Here is a 23,820-nt window from a genome sequence, read left to right on the forward strand (position 1 = left end):
TTCTGTAGCCTTCTCCTACTTTGTGCCTTTTCACAACTTAATCCTGGAGGTCTTTTCAAAGCACTTTCCCAACCATGTTGAATTCTTAGCAGTACTATCAACTACTACAAGTGGAATCATCAAGAAACATTATCACTGTGCACGAAAGATGCCACCAAAACTGACATGAAGGCAGGCTCCATCAATGATGGTGAGCTGTCCTGGTCCAGAGGCATCAAAGCAGCCCCAAACCACGATGCTGCCACCACCGCGTTTCACAGCTGAGATGAGCTTCTTATGCTGAAACACAGTGTTTGTGTTTTGCCAAATATAAAACTTCTCATTTAAGACAAAAAGTTCAATTTTGGCCTCAGATCAAATCAACAAATAAATAATGATGTATTATTATAGATTAAGATAATTCCTTATTGGTTCTGTGGGACAATTCACAGACATTGCTGCACAATGTAAAGAGATAAAACTGGTCCCAACTTCAGCAGCTGTAGCTTTAAAGTGATGTGCACATGAATGCATCAATAATTATAATCAAATAACAGAAAAAATATTATTCTGAAATACTTTTGCTCTTATACTGAAATAAAGTTTTGAATGGAGAACTCTTATTTTTAACTGAGTATTTCCTCTCTGTGAGACTACTTTTTTTTGTTTACCCTGCTCCCACTGCTCCTTAAGATAATGAACAGTCCATGGTGCTGATTAACAATTCTGAAAACAAACCCAGAGAAAACAAATGCAAACAACAAAAGACCAAATGCAGCTATTAACTAACACTTAATGTTAATTAAAACAAATGAAAACTAATTATTTCAAATTAGATACAGCCATGAAAATAATAGCAAAAAAGGAAATCAGATATATAACAAATTAAAATAGGGTGAGTGTTCCTTTAAGGTAGACAAGTTCACAACTTTTCAGTCAACACCAAAGAGCTAAAGCTTCCAGCAGCATGGGAACACACAGGTAAGCAGTCCAAGACAGGCAGTGGTGTCAAAATCGTGAGGCAAAAAAATCAGAAAGCTAGTTGCAGTTCATTCACACAATGGTTGTATCACAAGAGTTAGAAGTGTGTACAATACACAATGTATTGAACAACAATACACAGGTTCATAAATTAATGTTTTTATTTTAAACGTGCAAGGTACAGTGAGTAGGGTGTCACTGCCATTTATAAACATAGGTATCTTCTCTTCAAATAATGTTGTCCTTGTGTCTGGGATCTTAGTTAGCTGCGGGACTGAAAAGGCTCTAGGCCAATTGAATTGTGCCAAATGATTGGCTGTGATGGCCATTTAAATAATAAAAGACCAAGCAACCCAACTGGGAAACAACAAGCTCTCAGTCAGGTTAATAAATATTTATCAAAGCTGTGCTCATGATGCCAGCACCACACTATGCCCACAACTGACCCAATTCCCATGTCACATCCCATAAGTCTGAGTCTGCTCCTGAACAGAGAGCTAGTCCACTGGACTCTGAATCATACAGGGCTGGCGTGTCTAGGAGGCAATCCAGGGATGTTTTAGACACTCTGCAGCTGTGGCTCTTTTCTCTGGCAGCAGCTCCAACATGGTCAAGAGGAACGAGCTGAACCGGACGGCTTCCTCCCGTGGCCACTCATACTTATCCTGAAGGATTTCCAACAAGCTCCACGGCTTGAGCTTTGAGATGTGTCGCAGTTGTCCTGGACAAGATAAAAAAAGTAGACTGATACACTGCGTATCATCAGACTGCTTTTGCAAATAATATACAGTTTGTAATTTATCATGATTTAACATTCTCTGTTACTGAACAAGTGTGAGGGCTCCACCATAATCAGAACAGTGTCAAGAAACTTACCACTAAATCATTTTTTAAGCATTTTATGCAAATATGAATAAAATATTATATAAAATATGTAAACAATATTGAGCGTGTTTTGGACACATGTCTGAGTCCAAATATCAGATGTAGGTAATTTGGCAGAAGGACATATCTTTATTTATAATAATTTAGTACACTTTACCTTTACGGTTGAAGTACCGTTTAGAATTTCTCCCTGAGAGGGCAAACTGGGATGGGACAGGTCCCAGCAGCTCAATGATGTGGGCAATGTGATCTGAAGGGACAGGCAGATGCTATATTATAAGCACAGTTAGTTTCATCAAGGAGAAAAGGGGTGTAGTGACCAAAACAAACCTTCCTCTCGGGAGAATGTGGTTCCTGACTGGGGGTCGAACAGATAGTCCCCTGTGGCCAGCTCAAATGCCTACAGAGCACACAAAGATGGTCATTACAAATCTGAAAACTTCAATGCTGGAATTAAACATACTTGAAAAGAAAAGATGGAGGACTTTTTTTTTTTTTAAAAAGTCAACATATCTATGCAGGTGTTTATCTCACCATGCAGGCGGTGCTCCAGATGTCAGCTGGAGTGTCGTAGTCAGCACCAATCAGGACCTCGATGGAGCGGTACTGACATGTCTGGATGTCTTCAGTGAAGTGTTTGTGCTGACAACAAGAGAGACGAGATTTCAGTGTTTTAATTTGAAATGCCCTGCAGCTTTGTCTATTGCTCTAACATTTAAACAAAAACTGCCTTTTCTTCTTGTTCAGCTCAGTGCAAATTAATTGCAACTAAACTGTATGATTGTCTTAGCCCAAATTTTGTTGGTATACTATATTACCTCAATTATTAACTCTAGCTGTAAAGTATTACGTTACCATTAAGTATTATGTTTTTAATGACTACAAAAGAAAGCAAATGAAAACATATATGTAATAATGACCAGACTAAGAGTCTACAGTCGTACTTAGGAAAATGTGGTGCTTTAAGCTAAATGCTAACGCCAGCATGCTAACATACTATATACATACATACTAACAATGCAAATATCTCTAAAAGGTGTTTCTGACTCTGACAAATTAAATGAGGAGCATAACAAGCAGCACTGTGTTTTACTGTAATACACAACTACGTCTCTCTCAAGCTACATTTAAAATCAGCCCACACGGTTTTGTCTCACTGGAAACATATGGCAGCTGTGTTTTTCAATGGAGGGCATGGTAAATATGGCTGTCACACTGTGCTCGACAGAAAGCACCTGTCGCATTGAGTTCTGTAAAAATGATGGGTTGGCAGCGTTTTATAAACTAGACATGTGGCCATTTATAAAATAGCTTTCAGTTTGCTTCATCGCTCTGACAACTCTGAGGTGTAAAAGCAAGTTCGATCCTTGACCTAATCTTTCCACCCATTTCTTGCTGTTTTTTGCTTGATATTTTTCCACCATTTCTCTCAGAAATTTCATCAAATCATCACTAAATTCTGTACTGACATATTTTGTTAAACCTAAAAATAAAGCTTTTCATTTGTTGTTTTTTTGCTGACATTTTTCTATAAGTGGTTGCCAAATTAATGTAGTGTAGCTTTTTTTGACATAGCTCATGAACCCAGCGAGCATTTGCAGCTGCATTTACTGTAGATGACATGAGCACATATCAACTCTAAGCAATCCAGAAAATATGATGGCACGATAAATAAAGGAATAGCTCAGAGTCTGATGTGATCAGTCTTGGCCAGTCAGCATGATTATGTGACTATGTGTATTGGGATGATAAAGATCTGGATGCCGATTGAAAAATGTTCTATTGTCAAAATAAATTATGAATCCTGGACGATTATGAAGCCATGGACTTATTCGTCCATAGTAGTTATTATAGATGAATAAATCACTCACCACCCAGCAGGCATTGCCTAGGTCAGCAATCTTAATGAGGATTTTATCAGCATTCTGTGGCTTCAGCAGGTCCAAAAGTACATCAGAGTCACTGATACCTGAAATAAATTAGAGAGTTTGACACCTAAAGGGGATCAGACTACTGTAGGATAAACTTTATGCATCACAACTTTGGCACAAATTATGAGACTACCCACGGGGAGAAGATGGTGAAGGCGGCTCTTTGTCTGCAGTCTGATGTAATAACACTGATCTGGAGCCAGAGACAGGAGCATCTGTGTTGAGGTCTGGCCACGAGCAGATGGAGTCTCTGTGACTGTGTGGAGCCAAGTCCAGTCCATCCTCCAACAGCAGGGTCTGCCTCCTTAATGTGAGGTTAGGACCTGCGAGCTTAGGGTGACAGGTGGAGCTATGGGTGCTAGCCAGAGGAGTGACATCAGAAAAAGACACATGAGGTTTGTCTCTTTGTTTGTGGTCTGATGTGCTCTCCTGTCCCCGTCGACTCTTGTCTTTCCTCGTCAGCCGGTTAATTGGGCTCCTGGAGACCTTGCTGGACTGCAGGACACAGTCAGTTGTGGAAAACAATGAGACGTGAGCATGGAAGGAAAAACTGTATTCAAAGAAAAGTTTAGTGGATCATCACAACAACTTCATGCCTGTTTTGAAAGGGCACCAAACATGCAAATTATGAGGGGCGATTAAGGTGGAAAGGGTCAATTTTAGAAAACCTAGCACATTTGGATACTTGTCTGTGAATGAGTACAGGAGCTGTCCAGGGAAAATATGTAAGTATTCCTTGTTTCTGCTCAGCAGAGGAAGGAGCCATATTTTAAGTTTATATTGCAATCTGTACAAGATTGTTCAGGGATTTCCACTTTCTCTTTAGGGCCAAGGTGTGATAGCAAGAAATGTACAGCTGAATATGGCTCTACTGTGTGTTCCTCTAGTGTCCTCTAGTGTGTTCCTGGCTTAGTGTGTAGTCAAGATGCAATTAAGAAGCTTGCGTGCAAAAACCCAACACACCATCTATCTTACCCACTCCCCAAGAGTGTGGAAAACTCCAGTCAGCTTCCCCAAAAAGTTGGACAGACTCTTAAGAAGTCATAGCAGGAAGGCACAGATCATAATGTGATTTTAAAAGAAAAAGGTCTTAATAAAAGAAGTTAATTCCTATGAAATGAATAATAAAGAAAAGAGGACATTTTAAGGTAACACACCTGCTTTTCTCTGGAGCCTCTGTTTACTGGCAGAAAGTTAAAAAAAATCGGTGAGAGAAAAGAAGCACAGAATGTTAAAAACACAAAAACAAAAAAAATATGTGTGATTACACAAGTTCGACTAAAAGCTAACACACATTGTACAGAGGATCAGTATGAAATCTATGTGATTACTAACACAGCATTACTAACCTGAGGAGCTGGTGATAGCAGAGGACACTGGCAGCTGCCACAGTTTGGTGTTGGCTGCCAGGTTCTGAATATAAACCTCGTCCACTCTTAGGAGGATGTTTTCTGGCTTGATGTCTGTGTGTATAATCTTGCATTTAGTGTGCAAGTAATCTAAACCCTGCAGAACCTGAGATAAGGAAGGAAAATGGAGTCACTGTCATTGCGCCTCATGTCAGTGAAGAGCAAAAATAGAAGATAATCTGTTCACAAAAAAGAGCTCAGTCGGTGGTGAAAGACGGGGAGGACGATATAAGATGGAATAAAGGGTTGCACAGCACCTGTCTGAGGATGCTCTTAACGCAGGGCAGGGGGAGGCCGGTGTAGTTAGATTTAATGATCCACCTCAGCAGCTGGTGGCCAAGCACCTCTAGAACCATGCACACATCTGGTGAGCAATTAAGGACCTTGTTTAATACCATACACACTGAGTATTCAAAGTTCCTTGAGTGTCTGGAGAAATCTAAAACACATCAACACGATCCATATATTTTAAGTCCCACCATTTTGGTACACAGTCTGTCTGGGTCTATGTAGCCACATTTGTGAACAGAACTTGATAGAAAAGCCATACCTGCACCCACAACGTACAGCAAAGGTGGCTGCAGTGGGACATTATGTGACTAAACACAGTAAAGGATACGCTCTCCATTCGCTCCAGAGATCCTGAAGTCATCGATCAGGTGCACGATTCTCTCTCGTTTAGGATCTCTGGGGTCGCTGTCCCTTACCTGATGATCATATATTGAACATTACACAACAGCAACAAAAAAGTGGGATGTATAAACACGATAAAGCACCTGTTTTTATTTAATGAATGTGAGCCACAGTCAGAGATACTGGTTATGTGAAATCAAAAAATTACAAAACCACTGTCAATAGGCTAAAAATTACTTTTCACACCACTGTTAGTATTTTCTTTGTGTTTACCAGACACTCAGGTGCATTAACAACACTATAGTTAGGTCCACTACATGTGTATCATAACAGTACACTAAAATTACTAAAATTATTGAGTGTGTAGCTAAATAGAAAAGCCATGAGGTCACACTGACACACTTCAGAAGTTTGATCTCATCCAGTGCCGTCTCTGTGTATATTTGGGCACTCTTCACCACCTTCAGAGCCACAAAACGTCTTTTCCTGCATGCAAACAATTATGGTAGTTAGTTACTAGTATGTTTATATTATATAATAACTATTTAATGTTATTTATGAAAAGTTAAAAAGGTCAAACCTGTACTTACACCATGTCCCAGCAGAGCCACACAGTAGAGAAGTGACCCCATCCCAACTTTCTGACCACTTGGTAACGGTCAACAAAAATCTCTCCGATCTCAACGAGGTAGTAACCACCTGCAACACAATGATCCCCCTGCATCAAGGAAAAGATCTAAACCAGTGTGTTGGTGTTTGGCGTTGCGATGCTGCCTACCTATGCCATAGTCTGCAGGATTCTCCTGTTGCTCCTCATAAGATCCCAGAGGCTCAGGTGACTGAGGATGTATCTTTGCAGCTGGTGAGCAGTGGGGGGGTCCATTGGGCTGGGGGGAGGGTTTAGGACTGACTACTGTGTCTGGGGAGGGTTGAGGGCTGGGTTTGGCGGGTGAACTAGAAGAGCTGGTAGAGAGGAGGGCTGATATAGCAGCAGCATATGATGACGACATGTTTAACTGCACAGCTGCGGAGGGGTCCAGGTGACAGCAGCACTCCGGGAGAAAGCTACAACAAAAACGCATTTAGACACTTAAAAATGCAAGGAGGTGTTGGATCATTCCTACATGCCTGAATCAAGAGCTCACTGGCTGTTTGTCTCTGGCAGATAGCTTGTGCTGATTGCACTAGGTTGTTTGTAATGACATTTCAAAGAGGCCAGTGAGTGTGTATGTTTATTTTTAGCTGGATGAATGGCATGTCAACGTAAATAGCTCCTGACACTGACCCAGCTGCAACTGAACTCTTCCTGAAACAACATGAACTGCTACAGTGTGCGGACCACAGTTGTAAACATGAAAGGCTGGCAAATCAGATCAGTTCATCATTTCATCATTTCAAGGGATATCTGGCTACATATCACTTATATCCATATTTCTGCCAATTATTTTGTTGAGACAGTAAAGCGATTAGTAAAATTCAGTCTTTCAGACTGAGCTCTCACTGAGCTCTCACTGGCACGATGGGCTTATTTTTGTGTGGCTGTATACTTTATGTAATAGAGCTGAAAATAGGTACTGATGTCCATAACATTATGCCAAAGGGCAAACTCAATGAGAAATCAAGCCATCTGAATTTAAACCAAAAAAAGGGAAAATGCCAAGTATTACCGCTGCTTCAAAATAAAAGTCCAGCGGCACGTCAGTCTTAGGTTATCTAGGTGAGCTTGATAAAACCTTTCATATCGTGTCCCATATCAAGAGTAAGCACAGAGCTGTTAGCTTGTTTGTTTAGACTGGCTAATGCTCTTGTAAAAAATGTTTTTACTATCTTTTCCAGTTTTCCTGTTGGATATTTAAGACTTGGTTAACACTTAAGAAATATTTTTGAGACAAAACTATTGACTTTACACAGACAACATGGCAATGAGAAGTTGCCTCGTGGAGGGGAAAAAAAGACCAGCATACAGCTCCTTCGATATAACTTTTTGCCAGTTGTTAGCGAGTATGTGGATTGTTCAACTGCCAGATAAACTTTGCACATTGCTCATCCCAACCCATTGTTTAATAGTCCTTTACCGTTTACATTTCTTATTTTAAAAACGTTTTTCGTTTACTTGCCATTTCTTCTATCTCCCTTTGCTCCTCCGGCCACATCAAGTCAAACATAGTATTATTTTGAAGGTTTCTGCAGGAAGTCTCGTTTATTCTAGTGCAGGACTAAAATAAAAGTCCACTACATGTTGCTGGTCCTGACGGTCAAACTGAGTAGTACAGAAACACTGTGAGCCTTATTCGTTTGTAATAAATACTCATCATCTACTTACCCCTGTGAGTGATATATCCACTTTTAATATTTTCGAAGCCAAATAAAACGAGCCTGGCACGAGAACAGTCGAGCCCCTTAGCTCGTGCGCTGTGCTCCTCTGCTTCGCGTGTCTAAGAGACACTCAGGTCCAGGAATAGCAGACTGCTGCTGCTGCTGCTGCTGCATGGTGTGTTTCTGACAACATTTTTCACTAAGTGGCTACCAGTGCTATTTCCAGAGGTGGTGAGGAGGTCATTCTCTTATCTGTTTATTTATTATATATTTTATCTTTGACTTTCCTAATCCAGGACTTAGACGGTAGTTACCTTCTGCACCTATCACACTTGGCCCTAATGGAAATATTATAAAAACTGTTATAATTACTGTGTGGTGATACTAGGCCAAAAAGAAAAAAAGAAGAAGAAAGAAAAGGCTAATAGCATGTAATATAAATTTATTTTACAGGTCCCTTAACTTATTGTGCAGAAATACCAAAGGTCACCATGAAAGAATAATGGCAATGCTACTGAAGATTTTCAAAATACCATTCACAAAATGACAATATTGACTTAATTGTGTATTTTTTAAAAAATCTGATCTGCAGTTGTTCATTTAAGGCCCACAGTAAGGACTTCTAAAAAAAATAGCTTAAAGCCCCTTTACACCCACAATCCACCAACACAGGTGTTTTCACTTACATTTGACTCATTAGACCTTCTCTCTCAGGACTGTGTGGGCTCATCCTGTCTGTTTTATTGCATCAGTTGGTGTGGGACAACTAAGACCTTTATCATTTTTAACAGGACAAAGTTTGGTGGCATTACATAATCTACAGAATATTTAATGTCTTCTTCCTCTGCATTTAACTACACCTCAAATGTCTGCTGTTAAAAGGGTCTGTTGTCTTACAGTAAACAAACATGTCCAACACATTCTGTGTTGATTTCAACATGACACTTTATTTAGTAGAATGAATGCACAATCTCATACATACAGTATAGGGCAGGCCAATTTAGCCTTATTTCATGGGCCTAGTTATAAAGAGAGGAGTGAAAAAGAAAACAGCTGCACTTAAATATCTAAAAAAAGAAAAAAAGAAAAATAGAATAATCAAATATTAACACATCACACTGCTGAATGAAATGGGTTTAACACACATTACCAGTTCCCGCACTGATGAGAAAGAGCTACAGTAGATAGCTACAAAATGTTACAGGTTCATAAATATAGTATAGTTTGAATAAATTTGCTTTAGAGCTAAATTTATATCATTTATTTTAAACTTACAGAGTACATTCTATGAAAAATACATTTACGACCCCCAGTGCACAGCAGTTTGGTCTTTGATTTCAGGTTTTAACCAGCTGGAAGAAGCTACGTGAAGCTGGATACTGAGAGGATGTGAACACATCAGACAGCAGAAGAAACCAGGGAACATTAGATGGTGTGCTACGGTTTGTAACAGAGTAGAAAACATCAAATCTGACACACATAAAGAATTACATTCAAATGAGTCCATACGATGGCCAAAGATCAAGTACATTAAATGGAAAAAAAAAATTAAAAAATATGTTATGTTCTGCTTACACCAAGACAAATATTTTCAGTTTCCTTGAGGATTTTATTTCTTAATCTGACTTTTCTCAAGTTAGCAATGCAGAATGCTACCATGTCTCTGATTACAAAAACTTAGAAATATACTATGATGCATAACTACTTTACAAATGTAAAGTTAATTTTTTGCAACAACACAAAAACCAAACTCATGAAATGAGTAGAAATCATTACAAATACAAAAATCAGCCAGAGTGAATTGAGACCGGCATGAGACCTGCTCACACCGTCATTCAATACTGCAGCAGCCCTATTCTCTTCACACCATCAACCTCACTTTTTATAACCAATTAAATAGTGCTCACTTGGGGGTGGGAGGACTGGGGGAGGTTATTGTGATTAAATACTTGTTATGTAGTTAGTTTAAAAATTACAATGTTAGTGTGGGAATAAAATGTCAGCTTGAAATTCATCAGTACAATCCACGCTATATACATACTAACACTCCGATAGACCTTCAGCAGATGTTGACAAAACTCACTTTTCTTAATCTTGCCCCATTATAAACCCTGCCTGAACGTTCCTGCTGCCTGTCATCTCTAATGGTGACAATTTCTTAGGGAATTAAGGCTTAAGATGTTCGTAAAGTGCTCTGTATGACACTCAAATCCTGCGCGACGAAATGCAGAAAAAAATGATTTGATATGAGTAAATTACTGTCATACAGTCATGTGCTACTGCTATACAGTAGGTCTCATAACAGCCCTCAGGTTTTTCCTAAAACTGGTCTAATTATTCTGGAAAGGTCAGCACAGAGAAATCTACATTTATCAGCCAGCACCGAGCTGAATCTAGAAAACAAAGCCAAAAAAAATCCCAATATATATGACATCATTACAAATGCTCTAATTTAGTGACATCGTGAACTACTTTCAGGTTTTGATTAGACTAAGCTCACAGAGGCTTAGAGCTAGCATTTCAGATTTTTAGAAAGCACTTTAAAGTTTTCTAACCAAAGTTTTAGTTTTAATATTAAAACATTTAGGCACACCCGTCCTGCTACACCAGTACGCTACAGTTCATGGCCCGTTTCATTTATCAAATGTGAAAAATACAAATGGCTGTGAAATTAATGGCAGATGAGGAGTGAAGCATGTTTTTGCGTTTTCTATAGTTTATAAACACATTCACCGGCATGTATTAATACTTCTCAAATGACGTGATCTCATATAACATCTTTGTATATCACATGATTAATGAGCAATAAATTACCTCTTTAATATAACTGTTCTTTATATCTCAGAAGATACAAAATAGTGATTTAGAGTTGTATATATTCTGTAAAAAAGTATATCTTGGGAGACTTTTCAGGGTTATTACGAAGGATTTCACTGCTCATGTTGGACCAGAAATATTGATATATTAAGTACAGCATGACCATATTGTTGATAGATACTTCAACACCAGTGCACATCCACATGGGAACACTGGGTCTGAATTTCATACAGGTGGAATCAGTTATAACACGGGGAACTTGCCAAGGCTTTTTCACACTGCACAGCTACAGTTTGTCATTTATTCCAGTCTCTTTCTGCTGAGGTTGCCGTGTTTTGCTTTGCAATTGAGGTCACATTGTATCAGTCTGTCTGAGAGTGAGTGCGTGTGAGAGGCTACAGTGTTTTTGCTCATATAATGTAGAGTGTGTATGTGTGATCTGCTGCGTCAGACTAGGGTGCCTGGGTCTGCGCTGGGTTCTTTCGGGGTCTCTTGCATCTGTGGAGTCTCCTGATAGAGTGAGAACTCCATCGACCTGTTGGGGAGGCAAGACAAATCAATACAGCACTCCACAAACAAGAGGCATGCAGTGAAGCGAAGAACAACAGTGAGAAAATATCTTCATGAAATAAAAAGTATGAATCATGGTCACGATATGATGGAGCTTAGAGAGGGGCGCCTCTGAAAGTTCATAAAATCATTGAAGTGAAAAAGTCATTGAAGAAAGAAAAAAATCTTAATCATAATTAAGGGACCCATTAAAGCATGTTTACATTTACATTTGTAAATGCGAACATGCACAGAGTGCCCTCATGGGCCACTGTGAGCAATTCGTGGAGGCCTATGCGTAATATGTGAATGTGAGTGTTTTTGATTAAGAAACAACAAGAGCCTGGATGCTGGCATGAGGCAGCAGTGGGAAATTATGCTTACCTCGCAAAAAAAGAAAAAAAAACAAATGAAAACAAAAATAAAAACACCCATGACTGTAAAAGTCACAGCATGATAGATGGATTTGTTGGGGACAGGGTGAGAGTAATGGCTCCATCCTCTGCTGGAAGACTTGCTGCCAGCTTCCAGTGGGAAACACGATTAAGCAAATCTCAGTGGTACGAAATGATTGAGTGACTGTAACTGATTGAGTTCAATAACATTTATTCTTACGTAGCTTCTAAAACATACAAAATGCATGTATGTTTCTACTGCTCTGCATGCAATGTAACTGTCAAATAACTGTACAACAACGAAAGAAAGAGTTCCAGTCCTTGTATTAATGTGTGTACGACTTCTAGCTCACAACGCAAAAAAAAAAAAAAACCAGAAGTACTGACCTGCCATGCAGTGGGAGACCGTGGAAGCTGGCTGACTGGGGTATCTGAGGCCTGTGGACGTTGGCTGCTTCACCTTGAACAGACTGGGCCTGGTGCACCAGTGGATGGGGGTGTGAGAGGCGAGAGATCCCTGCCTCATGACTCTTTGAGGCAGCAGGTGGATAGCCGAGGGCGTTCCTCAGGTACCAGTCCCTTAGCCCCTCCAGAGCCAGGGCTTTATGTAGGCTTCTGGTTGAGTCTTCTGGGGTAGGGAGTGAGAATTGTGGGGGCCTGCGACTGAAGGAGGGGCCAGACAGCTCAGTCTGGTAGGGGTGCAGGTTGGGGATGGAGGATGTAGTGGTGCCAGAGGCAGGGAGAGGAGACTCGTATGCTGATAATAGGATTGCATCCTGAGGGTGTTGCTGCAGAGGAATAAAGGGTCCACAAGATTTGGTTCTGGTGACTTTGACCCTGCGCAGCTCGGCTTGGGACCCTCGGAGGACCATGGGGCTGTAAGGAGGTGCAGCGCTGGGGAGATGCACCTGGGAATGAGAAAAGCCGTTGGTGTGGGGGGGCACCACTGCTGTGGAGGAGCGAGGAGAGGACATGTCCTGCCAGATCCTGCCCGTGGACTGGTACTGGTGGTGTAGCACTTGCATCCTCTGCTGTTTCCCCCAGATGTAGTCCATTAATAGCTCATTGTAGCCTCCCCCTGCTCCTCTGCCACCCATGGACAGACGCAATTTGGCCTGTTCCACAGAGCTGTCCACATGTCTCTCAGGGCTGCCCAGGTGAATGTGTCGCAGCTTGCCATCAGTCAGCGTCTCTGAGCTCTTGTAGGGTCCTCCTCTGGGGGGCATCCCGTTTCTGGGTGCTGGATCATCAGGGAGGCTCGATCTATCTAACAGGGCCTCTGAGCTGTTACTGCGCCTGGCCCGGGAGCTATACGGGCAGCCTCGGCGGTCAGAGGAAGAGCCTTCCTGGGCCAGTGGAATCATATATGGCACATCCAGGCTGCCAGACCACTGCTTCAACCCGTTACCCCCCGATGCATCCGACCTAAGGCAGAAATGAGAGCACAACAACAGCTTATGTTAGGAGAAGACTCTGAGCACTGTGGATAAAGAGTGAGTGAAAGCAATTTTAATCAAAACCGTTTAACTGCATTTCACGGGGAATCACTTGAGGGACAGTTTTTATGTTTAAATACCGAACGATGCACTTGAGCCCTTGCTGGTAGCTAAATATGACACTAATTGTTGTTACAACCCCGACTCTATGTCTACATTAAGCTTTTTCCAAACACACAGTTATCACAGTAGGGGGTGGTGGCTGTGCTGTATCAGACAAAAGCAGCCCAGCATCACAGATTACCTGACATGAACGCTGATTGGAGCAGTTCGGGCCAAGAGAGGAGTCGCTGGAACACTTCTACCTTCTACGTTAGATGCACTTCTTGGTAAAGAGTGAGTTGGGCTGCAAGAAGCAACACAAGAGGACGTGGATGTATTCATGTATAATTCATCACACATAAATGAAAACAATCAGGAGCACGTGCGCACAATAATGTGTACACTCTGAGGTAGCTCAAGCAGACTGCACAGCCTGTAGCATGAGGTCACTTTAAGATGTGTACCTAACAGAGCTTGTGACAGAGTTGCGGCGTGTCCTCATCTCGTAGTAAATCTCTACTGGAGACAGCTTCCTACTGATCCTGTGGTCAGGGCTGCCCACTGTGAGCCGGGGCTGAGACAGAGAGCGCTGGTCAGCGGCCACGCTGGGAGAAGACTCTTTTGGGAGATGAAAAGCAAAGAAATGATCTTTTAATGAGGCTCACTCACCAATGACAGTCTCTGATCACCTTTTCATTACAAGCACAACAAGCCCAGTCTGCTAATTTGAGTTCACAACTGAGATGTGATTGCGTATTTCTATTTGGTGTCTTAACACCAGAAGTGAAAATGAGCTTCTCACCCACCAAGTGAAAATGATGTATTATGAACATGGGAAAAAAAAAAAAAACAACACTGGCAAATACATCCAACTGTTCCTTCTGGCTTTTCTTTCAGTTCAGCTCATTAAGAAGATGGATATACAACAGGGGATCCACCAGAGGCAGAGAGAGCTGATGAAAGATGGTTTGTATACGGTTGACTCACCGTTGTCGTGGGATGTTGAATCTGACATGGAGCTTGTACTCTCTGACATGACAGTGTCCTCTGAAAGACAACAACCATTCAGGTCACAGACAATGCAGCATGACATCTGATATCTTTGCTAAACATAAGTGCAAAGCTAACTGTGTTTTGAAAATGCATTAAACGTGGCAGGGTTTTCATTCACTCATCCCAGACATATTCATTTTTTGAAAAGGTTTGCTGTTGTGTGAGTGTTGCTGTGTGATTATACCTGTGTGACAGCCCCGATGAACTGTCCTTTTGCTATTTGGGGCATTTCTGTCTGATTCTGAGTGTCTATACAGGGCACCAGTGAAGATGGTTTTCATCTGCTTTCTCTGGGCAGCGTCATCCTGCAGCCAGGGACAGCTATGTTAGACCACAAGTACACACAGGAATACAGCTGCTGCGTAAACACAATTGATATTCAAGGTGTTGACTTACCTCTGCCTTGGTGTTGGGCACCAGGCCAGCTCTGCGTTGCACCAGTGGGGGTTTCTCTCCCGTCTCCAGGGGGAAAGCACATGGCAACTTCCCAGTCAGTTCCTGTAGAGGACATTCATTAGCCTCCAGTTACTAAAATCCCTCCAAAGTGTTACATAAAGTGGTACCACTTCACAGATTGCCCTGAGGCTCAGTACAACCCTTTAAATAGTTGACGGCATTGAACTGATATGCCAAGAAAAAATAACGTTGCTATCATAATTTCAAGGAGAAACAGAGTAACACCTGCAGATAAGTCGTCCTTCAAAATTAAAAACTGGATACACTGGCAACAGAGTAAACAATCAACACACGATAATCCTGTGCACAGCTGTATGCTCACTCATCTGCCAGGGTTTTGAACTAGAGCAGGAAAACTGCTGAAAGATTCATTCAGTAGAAATTCCAGTGCACACAAGGTTCATTTATTAATACTCGTGCATGATTACAAATCAAATTACAAGAACAGGATGGATAATTTGTAAATTCAAAGAATAAAGTACACAGAGACAGAGTGAGGCACTATACATCCAGCGGAAAACACAGGGACGTGTTAAACAGCTGTCAATGAAAAGCAGAGGCAGCTGTGGCTTCATTAAGATGTGCTGACAAGTTCTCGAGAGCAATTGAGCAAATATTAATATGCAGCCCATGTTATGTGAGAAAAGAAATCTCGATTCACAACAAGGCGGAAGTTGCAGCTAAGATTTGAGGTTTTCTTATTTTTTGTTTTTAAACAGCATCAGAATGTACTGTACTACTAACATTATGTCTTCAGTGATAACACAGCAAATGAACAAATTAACAATATACAGTTATCACCTATACACTTGAGGTTCACGGAGTGAGAATGATGTATCCTGAGTCATCTAGGTTTCAGAAATGAAGTGAGAGCTACTCACCGCTTCCTGCAAACAGACTTGTCTGAGCTCTCCCACTCTGGTGTTGAGGAGAGCCTCCAGGGCCTGCTTCCTCTCCTGCAAAGCTGCAATCCTCTCAGCCTGCAGCTTGTTGTCCTGGCTGCCTTGAACATCTACACATCAAAGAACATGTAAGGCATCAGAAAGAATTCGAGGAACTAAAGGATATGGCTCAAAATCTTCTAGATTTTTTTAATGTCAACACATCCAATGTCAGTTGTTGTCTAAAACCTATTAAAAACACATCAGTGAGCCACACCATTGCACTGGGTGGCACATTCCTTCATTACCTTGTACACTGTAGTTTATTTTGGATTTTAGTCCGACATGCATGAACTGTAAATATTCACTAGAGCACAAGATATGTTTTTAATCCACAGCTAAAAATAGTCTCCAACAAAAGCACAACTTGTGTATTAAGTAAGGTTCACTAAAAACTACAGTCCCCAGTTGTTTTGGGAAATTACTGCACTTTTAATGAAACTTTATATTTGTGACCCACAAATCTTAAGTCTTTTAACAACTGGACACTAAATATTTTAGGCCAAATCCCTGGAATTGAAGAGAGAAGGAATCAAACTAAAAATATTACCATTTCAAACAATTTTATTAAGTTAAAAATGCGATCTTTGAGTAATGTTTCCTCTGTTTTGCAGTGCTTGCAGTGTCTGTTTCTGACAATATGATGTCTATTCACAGTAATTCAGTGCTCTGATAAGATTATCTGACAGCTGTGGTGACAGTATGTGAACAAAAGGTCTTCACACATACAGCTGTTTTTTTCAACTTGCTGTTCCCCTGAGAAAACACTTTTCCTTCTGTTGAACCGTCTGAAAAAACACAAGCTGATAGTTTTAACAGACAGCTTCAGGCTTGCCCAGACACGAAAGTGTGTGTCTTCACACTGTGAGAAGTCATTATGACTCACCAGGAGCCCCCAAACCCATGGATGTGATCAGATGTCCTTTGACCTCCATGTGATGTGATTCTGGGGACTTTACAACTCACACTCCCAACCACGCCCTCACCTGAAGAAAAAGAAACTGAGGTTTAACTTCAGCTGAGATGCATCAACAAAGTATATTCAGGCTTAGATGTTTTCCTCTCCTCTAACCTTGCAGTATCAGCCATATGTTGTCTTGAGATGGAGAGTCAGTTGTTGCATTTCTAGCAAGTCAGCAGTAGATAAGCATGGGTGTCTCCTAGATCAGATTACACCAGGTACCATCAGGGGGAGCCACTGCACCTCTGCTCAGGTATCTAGAGACAAATCCTTGAAAAGACAAAAAAAAAAAAGACTAATTCAGCTTAATAAGAAAAGAACTGAGGCAAAAACAACAACTGCTATTCCTTGCATTGCAATTAAAAGCAATATAAAGCCAGATTTAACCATGTATAAAACCATATATAAAACATACATTTAGCAGGTTTTATAGAACATTGCAAAATATCAAAAGTTCAACAGAAGTCTCATCATAACTTAACTTGCACCTTAAGGCGTTCTGAAAGTGAGTAATAGTCTAAAATTAGCTCTCAGACACAATTAGCAACCAATTAATTTGCAAAGGGAACAAAAAAGGAGAAAGGATAAGTAACATGAATAATGTATGGAGAGAAGTAGAGAGGGAGAAACCTAAACCCTGTGTGTTTTATGTCCCAATAGCTCAACAGCTACGACTACAAAAAAGAGAGGAAGCCAGAGGAACAGAGCCAGAAGCAGAGTGATGGAATACATAACAGAGGCAAGGAAGAAATGCAATATTCAGTGGTTTCCTCTTGGCTGATGTGATAAACATTAAAGTTTACATGAAATTCATTTTGTATAGTATTACCTTTACTTTATGTTATAGCTTTTACATCTCTGATCATATTTCTGCAGAGAAGAAAATATCTGTGGCTGAAAACTGTACAGAACACTTTTTTTTTTTTTTACAGCCTTAGATAAGACATACTGCCTTCCCCCAACTGTGGCAAGAGAGCAATGTTTCATGTGCACTTTTCCCCACATAATGGAGGTTCATTACAAACAAAGCCTCTTCCCTAATACCCAATAGAGAGTTGACATCCAAAAATAGCGACAGCGTTTTCTGCCAAAAGCCTCTCACTCAATGCTGCTCACAAATCGCTGCCATAAACAAGCATCTTGCTGTCTCCTTGCCAGTTGAGTAAATCATAAAACGACTCCATTCAACCCACAAATCTAGATGGAAGGCCTCAAGGGCTGAATCAAAATTACCCGTCCAAAGACTGCTTCTGCCAGCATCACATCTTTCAAACGGAAACATTTATCTATCAGTCTCAGCAGATGTCTCAAAGCTCTGCTCACAACTTACCAGCTTTTTACTTTTTTGGGTCAGTAAGACATAGTGTTCTGTTTTCCTCACTCAAACAACATAAAGAATGAGGCTTACTTTGTGTGAAGGCATACTTGAAATACTTCTTCTGGGTTTGCGTTGGCTCCTGTCCTGGAACTGAACCAGTAACTGCTGTTTGCTCCTGTATGTGTGAAAACCCCCAGCATGCTTGACCTCCCATTGACAGACAAGTGGGAGCCTTTCACACAAACAAATGGCAGAATTACAACCGCCGCTCAGACAAAAGCTCATCACATGAATCTTGTTACACAAAACCAAGTCCATGCTGATCAGATTTTAAATTAATCTAATCTAATATACTGAGACGGACTTTCGCCTGGGAAAGTACATGCAATGTCATGTCTGTGCTCTGTTGAACCGCGGAGCAGTAAACCCAGAGAGAGAAGCAGTCAAGAGAAGACAGACAGAGACATTTGGTATTTATCTGGACTGTCGCTGGGCAGCTGAATGCTGGAGCCAAAAGGCTGCCATGCTTCTTAGGAATGGCTTTGTCCAGTAACCAAAACATTTGCTTGGAAACTTGGTGCTATCCTTTTCAGTTGCTAAAATGTGCCCTTTATCTCTTAATAAAACTAACAGTCCTCTGCCTTCAGCACTCTGGGCTATGCTTCAGTTTTGCTACTATAACTGATTACATTACATTAAAAGCAATGTATTGTAACTTCGGAAGAAATTAATATGAAATTCTTTCTTCTCATTTCCTTCTTCATTTTCGTAATTGCCTGCTGTTCAGCAAATGTTACGCTGTAGGTAACACTCTTACTTTAGAAGTTTTACTCTAGAGTAACACTCTGGTCTGGTCTTTCTGTGGAAAATTTTATAACCATAGCTGCTGATATTTGTTTGGAATTAACATGAATTTAGTGGGCATCTAGCAGCAATAGCTGCAATGGCTAAACTTAGAAATGGTGCCACCTGTAGAAAGAAAAATAAGTCAAATACATGAATGTATGAGCATTTAGTAGGCATTACTACATTATTACGTGCATACTCATTACTCATGGGTCGAAACCACTCCCATCTTCGACCTCAGCATTCATTTTGATCTCAGCTGCACACCTGTAAAGATGCATGACTGCATCTAGCACGTTTGTGATGCTATCATGACAAAATCTATCCACAGAGAGACAAACCACTCCACGACCACCAGACCATATTTTGTTATGATGACACACACACACACACACACAGACACACACAAGGTGAAAACAATACCAGCCCTGTTTTCACAGCTGGTAAAAATACAAAGACAGACATCTCAATACTCACTCTGACAAGAAGTCTCTGCAAAGAGCAGAACAAAAATACTGCAGTGGTAAGAGACAGAACACCGAATATATCCAAAATAAGACAATACAAGAAGACTCTCCTAGATTTCCACAAACTCAAGCATTGCTTTCATAAATGACAAGGGCTAGAGGAAGAGTGACAGACAGCCTGCTGCAACAGGTCGCCCTCTAACCACAGAATCTAATAAATGACACACCTGAAAAGATCAGTGATCTCACCGGCTGAAATCATACGCCACCTTCTTAAACATCTGATGTGCAGATGTGTACTGACATACAGGTACAACAAAACAAGACTGCATCACATTCCAGAAAGGAGCCTGCGGGAGAGATGGGGGGACAATGGAGAACCAGATAACCGAAGAGTCACAGGGAACAGAGAAGATCTCAATATGAGAAATATGAACACAACGCAATCATCAAACACGTGTTGACATAACATGTGTGTGTGTGTGTGGGGGGGGGCTCACGCTCTGGATGGTGGTACAGATAGCACAGAGGGAGCCATGCTGATTAAAACATGAGCTGTGCAATGAGAGTGAGCCCCTGTGCAGCATGCATCACACGAATGCAAATCAGCGAGGAGTTTAATATTCAAGTCCGGCAGGCTAAACACTGACGCCTGTAGGTCCAATCCTACCGTGTCCACATAAGGAACTGCTCTGCTCAGTCTTCAGCTTCAGAAGTCGTACATATTAGGACGCAACATTCATAGCAAAGATACATTTCTACAGGCAACAGTTTTCTATCCAGTTTTCTCATCCCTGGATAAACAGGATGGCTCCCCGCTCTTAAAGAGATTCTCTCTGTGAGTCCCAAGAACAGGCTGCTCCTGTCAACAGCATTTATATAACAGATATATTCACGACTCAAAACTGAGTGTGTCTTATATGTTCTGTTGAAGACGTCAACGGATGCACAATGTTTGTTAGTCCCTTTCAACAGGCAGTATAGAACAGCTGAAATATCACCTCCAGCTCACCATGGACAGGTGATGCTGGCAGCCCTCATGTTGACTGTTGGTGTTGACACAGCTGCTGTGGTTGTGAACTTACACATGGTAACCAGAGCAGGGTCACAACTATACAGCTCCTGTTAGACAAGCATGATGGTCTCAAAACGAGTCACAACTAGGCAAACAAGATGGCAAACTTGTGTAGCTTTAACATTTTATGTCACAGGTTGCATGTTTGGCTCTCACGCTGCCTTCAATGACATGCCACGTTGACACTGGCAGTGGATTTTCCTGATGTGTCCGACCTCTGAACCTTGGTTTGTTCGTTTGTAAGAGAACAGCAGTGTGACCTTTATCTGCAGGGCTCTCTCTGCCATTCAACATCAAAATCCAAGGATGTTACACATCCATTGGTAAGATGATGAGGATCCGGAACAAAAATGTGGACAAGCAAATGTTTTTTACCTAAAGAAAAAAAATTATGGCATGCAATTCGGGTTTCATCTGAAAAACAGATCAGTCAGCATCAGTTACAGCTGATTCAATGAAGAGGATTTACCACTGAACTACCTCCACCTGACCAACCCCAACCAAAGCACTCAGGGGGGCTTATGGAAGGTCAGGTGATCCACCCCCTGACTAAAATGATCCCTTCATGTGCTCTCTATATCCATGAAATACTGATTTATAACACGCTTATCAGCGCACAGCAGGACAGCTTAGCTCAGACTGACCAATCATGTGACTCGCCATTTCTCCTCCCTGGCCTTGACGCTCACCTTTGCACGTTTGACAGTACCATGGCTGAAACAAAGCAATCCTGGTGATTGCTATCCACCTGGATTCTGCTAAGCTGAGGTGGGGGGAGTAATAAAGAAAGGAATGTGGCTCTAACGTCCAAGGGGATTATTCCTATACATTTTCCCTTTGCTCGGTAACACCTGGAGGGATTTCTATATGTACTCCAGAGCTGTTTTCATGTTCCACTGTAGCTGTAATCCGCTTTGTTGATTTTGGAGAGATTTCAGAGCTGCTTCTGATGTGTAGCCACAGCTGTGCAGTTACATTCATTACTATACATGCATTACAACCTGATCTGATTCTTTTGTGCCTTTTAAGTTCTTTATTACTGAGGAAATGTGGGTGACTTCTCTCTTCTATCCATGGCTCTAGTGCTCTGGTATATTTTTAACACTTGATCAGGGACTTGATTCCCTGAGCTCACTAACTAAACATCAAGACACTTGAAATGAAGCCAAAAGCACATTTTCATTTTAAACCCACACAAATGTCCAGGTTTGCTGAGAGGTCCTGGCTCAGGATCCAGAGGCGAGTGTATGACTTTTAACACTGCCCACTAAACGTACATGTTTGTCAGTCAACTACTACTGAACCAGATGCTCAAATCATGTCAGTTCATGTCTTAAGGGTATCATACAAGGAGCAGTGTAACCTTGACTTAACAAAGTGGCAGAAGAACACTATTGTGTTTGAACCAATCTGGGTCAAGGTCCAATTTCATAGTGTTTGATTGAATTGTAACACTCAAAGCAGCATGAAAACCACAGGGAGTTCTTTATAGAAACACAGAGTGCCTTGCCATCAATTGTGAAGACAACAGTGAACAGAGAGGAGTGAAAACAAACACCAATGTGTCAAAATCACCCTGATCAAGATTAAACTGAGCGTGAATGGTCTTTTGGCTTTCCCTGCAATAACACAGCTAAATCAAACCTCTTTGTAAATGGCCAATGAATTCAAAGTCCCTGTAAATAGGAGAACCCTAAAATAGGAACCATCAGCACTTTCACAAGTGCTTGGCAGCAAAAAGGAAAATCCTCTTCTGAAAACAGAGAGGTGTTTCCCACACACACCAAAAGGTGGATTAGGAGCGAATCACCCTGAAGGCAGTGACTGACCCACACAACCCATTTGGATGAGGTTTTTTTCTTTTCAGATCCAGACAGACAACCTTGTTCAGGAATCTGTTAATAATAAGGCTTAGCACTGCTGCATGAGAACAAGTAGAATTTAAAAATGAGAACAGTGGAATCAATAAGGCCCAGCACGCAGCAGCAGCAGCATCATGCTTCGGCTTATTTGGCTCCATAACATTGCAGCAACAGGGAGAAGTTGTGTATTCCCAAAAAGCATGACACGGATTTTTTTTTTTTTTTTACTCCTTTAAAGCTACCTGGTGAATTCACGGAGACTCTAACATTTCCTGCCTCTTAATGAACGTGCCACACAAACCATATGTTCTTGTTTACAGGCGCTGCAAAAACAATAGGAGCACAAACGAAAGAGGTATAATGGATTTCATTTCACACAGGCTTTGAATTAACATTCACAGGCGTGTTATTCCACTCAGCGTGGAAAGCATTAAAGCATGTGTTGCCACATTAAGCCCGGCTTCTGAGGCTTCAACAGCAGCCATCCTGCATCTGCATAGTCGTTGCAGACGGCAGCACCGGTTGGTAACGAAACACACCGGACTAATTAACGGAAGCAATAACATATCGCAGGTGTGTCACTGACTGACACGATGACAAACTCGGTTTTTACGTTTAGATGAATACACATCAAAAATAATGCATACAAAAGCAAACAGCGTCTTGCTTGAGTCCTAAATAGGCCATGGGTTTTTTTTTTTGTTGTTTTGTTTTACAGAGAACACAGGTTGTGTCCACGGCTATTCATTAGTACGCCCATTTAGGATGAGAAGGACATCTTGGAGCAGAATCCCCTCTTACCAGAGAGCATGACCGATGCCTTCGGAGGTCTCCATGGTCCTCTGTAGCAAAACCAAGCCGAGAAAAATCATTCCTGCGTTGGACCACGGGCTGAAATCCCCCCAAGAACACAGCTTTAGTTAATAAAACGTGCCGCAACCGGTCATACACGGAAAATGCCTCTCGTTCATGGTGGCTTCGTATCCCAATTGTAATTCACCAGCAGCCTCGCGACCTCCGCTGCGTCGGAGCCCTGCGCATCTCAGCAGACCTGCTCTGAGCGAGAAGAAAGGTTTCCCTTCCGCACCGGATGAAAACCCTCTATTTGACACAGCCGACCACTGACTCAACGCTGTCACAGCAACGCTGCCCCTCCCAGATGTTACATGCCTTCAGTGTGCGACACTTCATCCACTCACATAAAATACTGTTGTCCAGTTGTTGCATTGGCACGCGCACAATGACGCTGGAAAATAAATATATAAATGAATGAATGAATTGATGATGCTCACTCAAACCCAATGATTCCCTTAAAACATTTTAAAATAGTTGTACGTTAAGTGCAACTGCAGGAAATGCTTATCAACTTGAGAGAGCTAAAGCTGTCGTTCATATGCTTAAAACAGTT

The 23,820-nt window shown here is 41.4% G+C and overlaps 2 protein-coding genes across 3 annotated transcripts; both read right to left on the reverse strand.

Moving 5' to 3' along the window:
• Positions 1–1,146: 1,146 nt before the first annotated feature.
• Positions 1,147–8,258, reverse strand: LOC121179689 (SRSF protein kinase 2-like). 2 transcript variants are annotated; one of them, XM_041034647.1, is made up of 15 exons: positions 8,142–8,258; positions 6,597–6,883; positions 6,409–6,517; positions 6,217–6,304; positions 5,805–5,892; positions 5,443–5,549; positions 5,126–5,291; positions 4,934–4,959; positions 4,752–4,808; positions 3,914–4,271; positions 3,717–3,814; positions 2,380–2,487; positions 2,176–2,245; positions 2,003–2,095; positions 1,148–1,681 (listed from the first exon to the last, which is right to left on the reverse strand). In XM_041034647.1, the coding sequence occupies exons 2-15, from the start codon at positions 6,826–6,828 to the stop codon at positions 1,497–1,499; spliced, it is 1,785 nt and encodes a 594-aa protein (XP_040890581.1). In that variant the 5' UTR covers positions 6,829–6,883; positions 8,142–8,258; the 3' UTR covers positions 1,148–1,496. The 2 variants fall into 2 exon arrangements, with proteins under 2 accessions (XP_040890582.1, XP_040890581.1); XM_041034648.1 differs by lacking the exon at positions 4,752–4,808 and having other exon boundaries at positions 1,147–1,681.
• A 2,758-nt stretch (positions 8,259–11,016) lies between these two features.
• On the reverse strand, positions 11,017–23,444 carry ccdc120b (coiled-coil domain containing 120b). Its single transcript, XM_041034646.1, has 11 exons — positions 23,214–23,444; positions 16,956–17,114; positions 16,770–16,869; positions 15,824–15,954; positions 14,883–14,984; positions 14,671–14,791; positions 14,421–14,480; positions 13,898–14,051; positions 13,636–13,737; positions 12,283–13,320; positions 11,017–11,486 (listed from the first exon to the last, which is right to left on the reverse strand). Exons 3-11 carry the CDS (start codon positions 16,816–16,818, stop codon positions 11,399–11,401), a joined length of 1,845 nt encoding a protein of 614 aa, XP_040890580.1. The 5' UTR covers positions 16,819–16,869; positions 16,956–17,114; positions 23,214–23,444; the 3' UTR covers positions 11,017–11,398.
• Between the last annotated feature and the right edge of the window lie 376 nt (positions 23,445–23,820).

The sequence above is a fragment of the Toxotes jaculatrix genome, chromosome 3 (genome assembly GCF_017976425.1).
Source record: "Toxotes jaculatrix isolate fToxJac2 chromosome 3, fToxJac2.pri, whole genome shotgun sequence".
In the NCBI taxonomy this organism is placed as follows: Eukaryota; Metazoa; Chordata; class Actinopteri; family Toxotidae; genus Toxotes; species Toxotes jaculatrix.